Raw genomic sequence first — 12,135 nt, 5'->3', positions numbered from 1 at the left:
GTAAAATGTTGCGATAATAAAGTTCTTGGGAAAACCAAGTCCCGGAACCAAGTGAAGACGGATTTCTCTGAATGATCGTCATAGGCTGTTTTCGTTATCTTTCGTTTCAGTCCTGCACTTGAATCCATTTTACTGAAAAAATCCAGCAGCTTTTGTTTTGCCTTGATATCGGATATCATCGATTTACCAACACCATACTTGGTAGATAGATTGCTTGTGGTTTCGCCACGTTCTAGTCGATTTATAATTGACAACTTTGCGTCCAAATCAAGCACACAGCGTTTGCATTTCACTGGGGGTAGCCACGCCAACGCTAGATAAAGGACGCTGATAAAGTAAACAGGTGAAAGGTTGCTTCGTATTCGCTGTGTATAGATCGGCTAGCGGCTCGATGTTACCAGATTGCTCTGGGATTTTCGAATGGTAAACTGCTACAAGATGTCCCGATTTTATTGGATTCAGCAAAGTTTTTAACACCTAGAACGATTGACATAATAAATTGTTGTAAAAATCCAGGTTGGCTACTGTGATCATCGGACGTAAACACTTCGACGCTGTGAACCATCAAACGGCCCGCCGACTGTGGTCATTGGTTGCCGTTGTCTGCTGATAAACCATCAAAGAGGCACACCAAGGGGTTGTCGTTTCGCCTCTCTTTTTCACTGCACTATTAAACTGGCGTCGCTTCTGTGGCAAGACATCCCAGAAGTTATTTTCTTTCTTTTTTTATTCCGAAGAGGATGTGACTTCTCATACTGGACATTAAAATTAAAAATCGGAAAAAACATGGGATCGGCCTCAGACTAGTAATACAACAGACTCGCAACGCCTATTGTTAAATGTGTTAATCGGCTTAATTGAATATGCTATGTGTGCCACGCTTCTTCGGAAATTGCGTATTTCTTCGTGAATCGGATCCGGACATTTTAAAAAAAAACGAGAGATGCGTTCTGGACATTTTGACCTTTGTAGCTGTGTAAGAATTTTAAGAATCGACCAACAATAGGGGAGTTACAAGTAACTGAATGTCTTGGTGTTTACCTGAAATAGTTTTTGAATATATAATGAGCAACTTTGAAACTATATTTCTCGCTGTTGCGGATTTTGCGGAAGGTTTCCAATGTTTTTACAGAGAGAGCATATCGCTGCGTTTTGAACGATCATACCTCTTTGTGTGTTACCCGTTTTGTTTTCGTGTTCTCAGATGCCGAAACATGGGATAACTAGTGTCATGTACATGATATCTCAGCGTGATCTGGTAACGGTAAAAACTGGAGGTGTGTTATTGTTGTCGTGTTCGACTTCATAGTACGCGATCTACGCGTTGTTCAGTGACTGTTTCAATTTTCTATTGTGTGTCAGTATTGTAGCTATTTCGAGTTTGACTGATTTTGTTTGACTTCCGTCATAGTTTTGTATAAAAATAGCCCAGTATATTTCTATTTATTCTTAATTTCAGGAAATGAAAAAGACGAGATCGCTCAGAGAAATTGTCATTATCTTCGTCAAAATGTTCTCCTAAAATAGCTTCCCACTCGTAATTATCGTCCTCAGATTTGTCAAATTTTTCCGTAAATGCCATTTTCGAAGTTCACTGACAACTTCTGTCGTCTATGCCACTTCCTGTCTTTATGTCTCGCGATGCATCGCTATAGTTGATTGTAATATGAATAGATCTCGCGTTATTTTGTGAGATCTAATGAAAATCTTGTTGCTCAGCAACGTTTACTCGGTACGATAAGAACTGATAACCTAAACAAACGTGGCACGCATTACTTCAAAAGAAAACGCCGCGTTGCGAGAGGATCGGCTCATGGTCGCGTTTCTTTGACGGCAGTGGAACACCGTACAATTTTCCCGGGAAACGTATCCGAACTGCGGTGACTTACAACTTGGTAAAGTTAAGGATCTGACTGTAAACAGTGGAGAAGACATTTGATGAAGTTTGTGTTTTTAGGACATTTTTTATTTACAGTGGAACACTGGTGTGGCGTAATAGGCTTGTCTGAATTTAGGAAATTATTGGATACTGTAATTCGTTTCATTGTTTGCGCAGACACTGTAAACAATGAACGTACACGTGAAAGACGTCGGATTACATGTTGATAACAGCTTTATTGAAAGTGTTGCACCAGGAAATCACACAAGGCGACTGTAGTATTTATTGTTCACAGTTGACTTTTGTATTACTATACGGAACACAGCCAGACCTGCATACAAACTTTGGGGGGCACACAGTAGGTTCGGATAACCGAACATTTCGGATAATCGACGTTCGGATAATCGACGTTCTACTGTACTTCATCATGACTACATGTACTAGAGCTTGTCTGAAATGGTTATACCTGTGACAGTCGTACAGTACGAGATGTGTATATCAACATGTGCCTCCTACAAATAAAGACTTCTTGTTGTTCTTTGATACATTGTGTTCTGTGGTCCAATTTGTAATAGCAGCTCCGTAGTCCTGTGCTTTTAGCAGGATTTTTTTTTTTTGGCAGGATTTTTTTTTTTTTCGCCCTCTCGCATTAGTTTTGGGGTCTCCAGAGGATGTCATCCATAAAATTAAATCAGTGTGCCCTTAGACCTATTCTCAGATTGCCGTACTTTTGTCATATCCCCCCCTGGGGATAACAACAATACAAACATGCCTATGCCACGTACATGCCTGCATTCTTCAGAAAGTCGCATGCTTTGGTACATGGACTACATGTGGCGGATATCATGAATTTATTCATTTATCTTCAAATATGTCATTGTTAAATAATGCATGTCCTCGTTATTCAAGTGCTATTGTATTAACACGCAACAAAAAATGCGTGTTAAACACTGCTTGCCTTTATAACTCCATGTGTATGGGTTCATGGCCTCCTGTCACCTTGCTGAAATGACTTGGTCACTGCAATAAAAAATAAGTCAGTGATTTAAATGCATATAACATAGCGGATGTTTGATCGCCATTCACTATCAACATATCTTTCCATTCTCCAAAGTTGTCGCAATCGAGAGAATACTGAATTAAATACTTTTCTAGGGAACAATCCTCCGGATCTGTTGGCGACCATGACAGCTCAGATGTATCGTTATAGTCAGTAATTTCTACATTCCTGGGAGAAGATGGTACTGTACTTGTTACACAGGATACTGAAATAAAGGTTCATTAAAATTATTGTTCGCAGCATAGTTAGTATTTTTGAATACATGCATGAAATATTTTGTTCAGTTTAAGTCAAGATACTAAATAATCATATACCAATTCAAAACTAACTCGAACTATAACAATACTTCAATAGCTTTTTGTGCAACAAAAACAACACAAACAATTGACTACTAAACAAGTAGAACATTCACAATAATTTGGTTGTAAGGTAAAGTACAAATTAATTGAATAATAAAATGACCGTAATATACAAAAATGTACGTTATGATTGATTTACCTTTGAATCTCCACAAATACAAAGTGCAATTGCAAAAAACACATTTTGTTTTATTTTCATTATTTGTAAATTGTGATGGAAAATAATAAATGCTATGAGTGGGATTGGCTGGCGTAATACAGGGTCATTGTAATATTTTTTTTCCTTGGTTTACATAAGTAAATTAGAAAGTAATGGATTGAAAGATGACAAATTACTTATTCAGATTTGTGTGAATCATAATACAAAGTAAATCATACATTAGTACAAAGACAAATCATAATAGAAATGTATCCATAGACAGTGGAGAGGAAATGGGGAACTGGACATCATTCTAATTACAAGAAATGTTTTTGTTGTCTTTGGTCCTTGTCGCATACGACTTGTTTACCACTTCCGTGTGACTGAGAATGTTCTAGAACCGTACTGTGTCTGGGTGGAACTTTTAGAAGTTGGTTGAATAGGTAATAGGACACTGTAGAAGGCAATAGAAGGTAATGGAACATTCTAGAAATTTGCAGTAAATTCCAGACTCATTATGTATGCTGATGTAATGGTCTATTTATAGACAGTGTGGCTATATATAGGGGAGTTGTTCAGCACTGAGATCAGATCGAAGATCTCGTTGAATTGTATTGGAGTTTAAGTATCTAGTCATTGGAGTAGTGGAGTTTTACCGCGTCATTGTACTTGATGTTTGCAGAGTATAATAATACCAGTACCAGTTGAAACCTCATCTGTTGGCTCCGTGTTCGTATTTTATCATCGCCGCCAGGGAAGTCTTTCTGTTACTGTTGCCATTTTGGTATTTGAACCATCACACCTGTACTATACCAATTACGGTAATATTACGTTGCGTGTGACAGTCCTAATTGAAACTTAAAGCGCGGCAGTCATTGCGCTGTGCATGTACACTATTTTTGTTGATAAATATTGATTTTCCCACAATCCAATGCGTTCTTCTAATGGCAATCGCAAGTTTTTCCTTGGCGCGATTTGCACTAATTACCGTGGGTAACTCATTCGATACCTTCCAACCACCTAAAAAATACCTAATTAAAGCTTGATAACGTCTCAGTTTGTACTCGTTGATCTTTCAACAGTCAAATTCGCCATCTATGTTTATATGAGACCCATATATCTTGTGCATGCGTGGCGCGGCGACTACCGCCATTTAATTCAAAGTAACTCATATCCATTATTTATGTATCATGTGGGATGGATTGTGGCATTAAATTACTTAGAATTGTTTTTGCATAGTTTTTTTTAATCTTATTATGAAAATAATACCAAGTGTTAAAATCATTATTTCTATATGTAATCGGTTTGGTGGAGGGGCAAGACTTCATGTAATTAATCTTCTCTTACAGTATATTCTTCAATAACAAACATCGTATAAATTTAAAAAAATGCAGGAAAATCCAGCACTTTTGACATATAAATTACTTAGTTTACAGTGTTCTCCCCAGGATGTAAACAGCGTGGCGGTCCCGCCACAGTGCTTCGATTTGCCGCCACACCGGTCTGACACCGCCACGGTGATTAGCAAGACCGCCACAGTGCTTTTTTCATTGGGGATTTCGTCACGCTGGTCGGCCCGACCGGCACTCAAAAATAGCGACCACCACGGAAACGCGTCCGACTATTGTCATATTGTTATTATACTTACGTACCGACCGACAAGCATCCTGCCAGTCGTGGATAATAACTTGTAAACAAAAGACATAGTCGTGCGATGTGGTATCGGCTTTAAACAATACAAGTCAATTTTGTAAAATTAGCACCTCTTTGTTTGTAAGTAAATATTTTCTGATGATAGATGCAGTCTTTAGATTGATAGCTAAAATTCATTCAAAATCAATTCCACCCCGATGTAACATGGGCAAAGCGGAGTTCACGATCAGTTTAATACGCTACTCAAGAAAAAACAAGGTGTTTATTGCGTGATTGGGTAAAATACATTTGAACTGTTATCATCGTGAATCATGTAAAAATTCTTCTTTCAAGACTTCTTTTACCTTTCAAAAATTGCTAATCACCTCTTTCGAATACCATCATGCAGGTTTCATCTAAAATCCATACCAACACATCGTGCTACGACATCGCTTTACTTCCGCAATGTAATTTTTATGATCACGATCATTCGGAAAACTTCGGGTTCTACCGGCATTACCATGCGGCATTCTGATTGGTTAATGGCGTTTTTGACCCACCGGGTCAAAGGACATATGCGGTCAACTAACGCGTCACAGCTATCATGGCGGGTCTGTGTTTTTCACGAAGTGATCGAGTGATCAAAAATAATTTCTCCCGATAAAACTAGTTAAAATTTTACGTTTTATTCATATAAAAAAAGAAGTATTTAATTTTTGCATGGCATCATGACCGAGTAAGAGGAATTATTGGTATAACCGGTGTATAACATCGCGAAGTAAGTTATGTCACGCCGTAACTTTGATGATTGTTTGGAAGTGTTATTTGTTCGTTCATTTATTGTAAATGTAAACGTTGTAGAAGCTGATGGTCGGAATAATAACCAACAATCCGCCAAATAATTACGTGGTCGATTTTTTTGGAGGAGAATTTTGTAGTAAATAAGATCATGAAAGTCTTGAACATAATCCTGGCTGGAACGTTTCAGATGAGTTTCATTTAATCTTTCACAATTTATTTGTTTCTTTTTAGTCTGCAGTATTTGCATTTTGAGAATGTTTCATTTTTAAATTCAAACTCTTCTAAGTTGTGAAACGTAATTTTTTGACTCCAAACAAAAATATTTGCACTGTGACGGAGCTCATTAATATTACAAAAGTGCCCAAAATAAAAGTGTTTATAACACTGTGTAAAGCAAATAAATATCTGCCACTTTGTTTTTGAAAATATATGTTGTTTATTGTGTGGGTGTAAATGTGCTTTGGTAAATTTCTATTATTATGTAAATGATATGCAAATTAGGCCGCCACAGTGGTTTAAATTCCTGGGGAGAACACTGGTTTAATTTTATATTTTATGTGAATTATAATATTACAATGCTATTTAACCCTCAATGCTAATAACATTAGAACATGGATGAATTTATATAATCATGATAACCACGCACTACAAATAACCTCCAGTGGTCAAAGATACAGTGAAAGTAAAGTAAAGGCGATCAATCAGTCAATCAATCAGTCAGTCAATCAATCAGGCCCGTAGCCAGCATTTTTGAATAGGGGGTTCGAAAACAACAATAAATGATATATTTGATGTGAAACGTGTGAATTTTATAATATTCAAAAAGTGTGTTTGAGCTCTGTTACATGCATTTTTATATTCTCGGTTTTAAATTCAATTGGTTTACTTTGTGTTACGTTGGTAAGTTATTCCACATAACATTTTTGAACTATTTTACCATTTTAGAGAAGGGGTCATAGGCCATTCCCCACCCACAGACAAACACACCCACACCCTTGATCTATTACGGCAGAATGTTGTACACAAAAAAGACAAGACTGCACGCATTATTGTCTAAGCATTTTAAGGTAGAATGCTACTCGTGAGCTTTTTCGCTCTTCACAGATGTTAACGCACATATAAAGTGACACAATTTCATGTCGAAATCTGTCTACAATTATTCATTTTTTTATTAGTCAATTATGTAATTTTATTTCTGTACAGGGCCTCACCACAACGTACAAAATGTAATGGGTAGAAAAGTGACAATTTTGTATAAAATTAATATACGATTGAGGAATTAAATTTAGTATCGAAAATTAACAGAATTAAAAGTACCATCTTCTCCAGAATACCCAACAGCAGTAACTGGTGTAGGTCCACCTCCTTCCTTATTTGCTGTCATAATAGTAATGGCATATGCTTGGAATGGCTCGGTAGGCTCAACAATCCACTGACTAACTAGCCAATCGCGGATATATGTACATTTCCATTCCCCGCGAACAGGCTTGTAACAAAGTATGTACATGAATCCGGGCGCATTATGTTCCTCCGGTGGCATGGCCTACAATCAAAACATAGTCTAGCCAATATAAATCTAGAATTCAGATGAAATAGTTTAGCATATAAGAAAGGACGAAATTCAACTACACTTCCTTCAATCGGCCCTTGCACGAATATACATCATAAAACATTTTACGAGCATATGCAACAAGTAACAAACAAGATACTAACTGACGGCCACAGCAAAGCGCCACTGTGTATAGACATTCTCTTCACTTCACAACAATAACGATCTCGAAATCTCATACCCAAGGAATGCTGATAAGTGCAGTGATGAACAGAGAACATAAAACAATATATAATAAAAAACAATCTATTTATATATAGTGAAATCATTTTCGCTTCAAAGCATAGATACACCAAAATGCATGCTTGCTTGGTATCTTCATAAGTGGTATTCATCATTAGTTAGGCTTTTATGCGAAATTACATACAAAGATGTAAACTATGTTCTCATTGACACTTTATTAACCGTTCAGCAAAATTTAAATACATAAATAATGAATCCTACTTACATCCCAAGTGATAATCATATTCGTAGGGTCCGTTCCAGCTCCTTTTAAATTTGATGGGTTATGATGAGGAGGTGCAGGATTGGTTGCATAAACGTCTGTGTTGTTACTTGGCAACGATGGACCAACGCCATTCACGGCAATCACGCGAAACTTGTATTCAACCCAAGGCGACAGATACATCGTGGCCGATGTTTGATCTGGGTCACCAACTTCCAAAATGACTTTCCAAATGTCGAAGTTGTCAAAGGCGGTAGAATATTCGATAACAAATTTTTCAATTTGAGAGTTATCATCCAGCTTGGACCAGAATATATCAAGAATAATGTCATCAGCGTTGTCAACTCTCACATTAGTTGGCGGAGATGGTACATCTGAAAAGATGATCAGAATTAAAATATTATGTTTTTCTAAATTGAATTCTTTACATGACCTTTATGAGAGTTTTGCTAAAATATGTTTAAGTATGGGATTACATACCAATAAATAAAAGTAGTACATCATACATGTACCTAATCTGTACAAGCCTTCCCAATTGTTCCAGACATGCATATTTTTATGGAAACTATCCGTCTAAATGTCCCAGAAACATGTCCACACCAGAGAATCAATGTTCAGTTATCAAAGAAACACATAATTTATGTGGATCTCATATTGTTGAATTACTTTTGCAGTTTTCAAACCATCCTTATGCGAGTAAACTAGATAACCACATAGAAATAATATGTGTGTTTGTTGTGGTCTGTTTGGCGCTATTGGTTATGGTGTGTTTGGCTGTGTTGGTTATGGTGTGTTTGGCTGTGTTGGTTGTGGTGTGTTTGGCTGTGTTGGTTGCAGTGTGTTTGGCTGTGTTGGTTACAGTGTGTTTGGCTGTGTTGGTTGCAGTGTGTTTGGCTGTGGCGGTATGGCTCTTTTGGTTATGTCTATGGCTGTGTTGGTTGCAGTGTATTTTGCGCTGTTCGTTGCGGTGTGTTTGGCTGTATTGGTTGCAGTGTGTTTGGCTGTGTTGGTTACAGTGTGTTGGCTGTGTTGGTTGCAGTGTGTTTGGCTGTGTTGGTTGTGGCGGTATGGCTCTTTTGGTTATGTCTATGGCTGTGTTGGTTGCAGTGTATTTTGCGCTGTTGGTTGCGGTGTGTTTGGCTGTATTGGTTGCAGTGTGTTTGGCTGTGTTGGTTCTAGTGTGTTTGGCTGTGTTGGTTCCAGTGTGTTTGGCTGTGTTGTTTGTGGTGTGTTTGACTGTCTTGGTTGAGTTGTGTTTGACTGTGTTGTTGTCACGGTGGTGGTTTGGTGGTTTGTTTGTCATGTGTTTGGCGCTGTTGGTTATGGTGTGTTTGGCTGTGTTGTGGTGGTTTGGCTGTGTTGGTTGCAGTGTTTTTGGCTGTGTTGGTTACAGTGTCTTTGGCTGTGTTGGTTACAGTGTGTTTGGCTGTGTTGGTTATGGTGTGTTGGTTGTGGCGGTATGGGTCTTTTGGTTATGTCTATGGCTGTGTTGGTTGCAGTGTATTTTGCGCTGTTGGTTGCGGTCTGTATTTGGCTGTTTGGTTGCAGTGTGTTTGGTTATGTCAGTTGCAGTCTGTTTGGTTGCAGTGTGTTTGGCTGTGTTGGTTGCAGTGTGTTTGGCTGTGTTGGTTGCAGTGTGTTTGGCTCTATTGGTTGCAGTGTGTTTGACTGTTGGTTGTGGTGTGTTTGGCTGTATTGGTTGCAGTGTGTTTGGCTGTGTTGGTTGCAGTTTGTTTGGCTGTGTTGGTTGCAGTGTGTTTGGCTGTGTTGGTTGTGGTGTGTTTGGCTGTATTGGTTGCAGTGTGTTTGGCTGTATTGGTTGCAGTGTGTTTGGCTGTGTTGGTTGCAGTGTGTTCGGCTCTATTGGTTGTGGTGTGTTTGGCTGTATTGGTTGCAGTGTGTTTAGCTGTGTTGGCCGCAGTGTGTTTGGTTGTGTTGGTTGCAGTGTGTTTGACTGTTGGTTATGGTGTGTTTGGCTGTGTTGGTTATGGTGTGTTTAGCTGTGTTGGTTGTGGTGTGTTTGGCTGTGTTGGTTGCAGTGTGTTTGGCTGTGTTGGTTACAGTGTGTTTGGCTGTGTTGGTTGCAGTGTGTTTGGCTGTGGCGGTATGGCTCTTTTGGTTATGTCTATGGCTGTGTTGGTTGCAGTGTATTTTGCGCTGTTTGTTGCGGTGTGTTTGGCTGTATTGGTTGCAGTGTATTTGGCTGTGTTGGTTACAGTGTGTTGGCTGTGTTGGTTGCAGTGTGTTTGGCTGTGTTGGTTGTGGCGGTATGGCTCTTTTGGTTATGTCTATGGCTGTGTTGGTTGCAGTGTATTTTGCGCTGTTGGTTGCGGTGTGTTTGGCTGTATTGGTTGCAGTGTGTTTGGCTGTGTTGGTTGCAGTGTGTTTGGCTGTGTTTGTGGTGTGTTTGGCTGTCTTGGTTGAGTTGTGTTTGACTGTGTTGTTGTCACGGTGGTGGTTTGGTGGTTTGTTTGTCATGATGTGTTTGGCGCTGTTGGTTATGGTGTGTTTGGCTGTGTTGTGGTGGTTTGGCTGTGTTGGTTGCAGTGTCTTTGGCTGTGTTGGTTACAGTGTCTTTGGCTGTGTTGGTTATGGTGTGTTTGGCTGTGTTGGTTGTGGCGGTATGGGTCTTTTGGTTATGTCTATGGCTGTGTTGGTTGCAGTGTATTTTGCACTGTTGGTTGCGGTCTGTATTTGGCTGTTTGGTTGCAGTGTGTTTGGTTATGTCAGTTGCAGTCTGTTTGGTTGCAGTGTGTTTGGCTGTGTTGGTTGCAGTGTGTTTGGCTGTGTTGGTTGCAGTGTGTTTGGCTGTGTTGGTTGCAGTGTGTTTGGCTGTGTTGGTTGCAGTGTGTTTGGCTGTGTTGGTTGCAGTGTGTTTGGCTGTGTTGGTTGCGGTGTGTTTGGCTGTGTTGGTTGCAGTGTGTTTGGCTGTGTTGGTGGCGGTGTGTTTGGCTGTGTTGGTTGCAGTGTGTTTGGCTGTGTTGGTTGCAGTGTGTTTGGCTGTGTTGGTTGCAGTGTGTTTGGCTGTGTTGGTTGTAGTGTGTCATACGCATGTGTGGACACAGACAAACAAGCGGGTGGACGTAGATAATACAAAAATCGAATCGCCAGCATTACGTCATTTTTGAAAACTCGATAATATATTCGCTGGTTTCACTTTTTCAAAGAGCACATGAGTACACGCTATTATTTGATTCTGGTCAGTTATATCATTGTTCCCGTAGACTTGGTGCAGCATTACTGTATGTACACTGTACACTGGGTAAAGAGGAATGCACGGATGAGCTCTATTAAGGACAAGAGTTCATTTCAATGTTTTAAACAAAACTTAAAATTTTGAATAGCGCAATATACTGGAATTGTTTGATTTTCAGAAAACTTACCTATCATTGCGCCACCATCATCGCATATCAATAGAAGTAATGTTACAATTACGTGCACCCAAACCATCTCCACGTTGTATACGTCTTGACAGAAGTGACTCCGATGCAAGAATGGTGTAATGTGATCAAAGATGGCATATGTATAATAATTTTTATAATGATAATAAACCGAGGCGATTGCATATTTAATTATTCCACTTATTTTTTTTATTTTAATTAATAACAGTATCAAATGTTCCGTTGATAATTTCCGTTATAATTATGCCAATTAATGTCAATTCAGAAAATAGTTTTAGAGTAGAGAGTAAAAATAGTGCTTGCCCCTTCTGACGTTATTTGTGATAATTACCCTTAGATGTGAATTTACAAATAAAAGTAGTTTTTGCTTTGTACGTAACAAACGGAAAACATTAATGATATTTGACAGAAAAAAAAAAACGGAAAAATGAAAGAGAGAAATATAGTAATAATTAATTGGACATGAGCAAACAATTCGTAAACTGTTATGCTTTAACAGTGAAGAAGCTGGTGTCCTCGAGGTTCTCGGCCATCTACATTTCATTCCTTTTGTGAATATGCCTCCATGTCTTGCTAACACCTCGTCATCGATTTTCGCTGATCATACAACTATTTAAACTACTGACAAATCCATAAAAGTCAATCAGAATCATTTAAACCATGTAACCATTGATTTCTATCTAACAAAATGTGGTTAAATTCAGACAAGTCAAAGTCGATGGTTAACACAACTAGCTATATCGATTTGTCTAATGATGAGGAGGTGAAAATATGTCAATTAAAACAGCTCTGGGCATTGTAATGAATCAC

At 38.7% G+C, this 12,135-nt stretch overlaps 3 protein-coding genes across 3 annotated transcripts in view; 2 read left to right on the top strand and 1 right to left on the bottom strand.

Annotated features, from left to right (window-relative positions):
• Positions 1 to 6,669, top strand: part of LOC146747733 (neuronal cell adhesion molecule-like) — a 45,482-nt gene extending 38,813 nt beyond the window's left edge. Inside the window, exon 21 of the mRNA XM_085497020.1 lies at positions 3,035 to 6,669. Within this exon, the coding sequence (XP_085353146.1) occupies positions 3,035 to 3,096 (62 nt within the window). The 3' untranslated portion in view covers positions 3,097 to 6,669. The remainder of the gene's footprint in view (positions 1 to 3,034) is intronic.
• Positions 1 to 12,135, top strand: part of LOC102807938 (calcium-independent phospholipase A2-gamma-like) — a 90,825-nt gene that overhangs the window by 66,809 nt on the left and 11,881 nt on the right. The window lies entirely within an intron of this gene.
• On the bottom strand, positions 7,003 to 11,396 carry LOC144344693 (neuronal cell adhesion molecule-like). The gene is made up of 3 exons (XM_085496566.1): positions 11,308 to 11,396; positions 7,928 to 8,298; positions 7,003 to 7,413 (listed from the first exon to the last, which is right to left on the bottom strand). The coding sequence occupies exons 1-3, from the start codon at positions 11,372 to 11,374 to the stop codon at positions 7,156 to 7,158; spliced, it is 696 nt and encodes a 231-aa protein (XP_085352692.1). The 5' UTR covers positions 11,375 to 11,396; the 3' UTR covers positions 7,003 to 7,155.

The sequence above is a fragment of the Saccoglossus kowalevskii genome, chromosome 3, assembly GCF_978046115.1.
Source record: "Saccoglossus kowalevskii chromosome 3, keSacKowa6.1, whole genome shotgun sequence".
Classification (NCBI taxonomy): domain Eukaryota; kingdom Metazoa; phylum Hemichordata; class Enteropneusta; family Harrimaniidae; genus Saccoglossus; species Saccoglossus kowalevskii.
The sequence above is the reverse complement of the archived record's forward strand: the minus strand, read 5'-3'. Positions and strand labels throughout refer to the sequence as shown.

Coding starts and splice junctions, on each gene's coding strand:
- LOC144344693 (XM_085496566.1), bottom strand. CDS start 11,374: ATGGTTTGGGTGCACGTAATTGTAACATTACTTCTATTGATATGCGAT. Junction 8,299..11,307: donor TGATGGTGGCGCAATGATAG/GTAAGTTTTCTG, acceptor TCATCTTTTCAG/ATGTACCATCTCCGCCAACT. Junction 7,414..7,927: donor ATATGATTATCACTTGGGAT/GTAAGTAGGATT, acceptor TTTTGATTGTAG/GCCATGCCACCGGAGGAACA.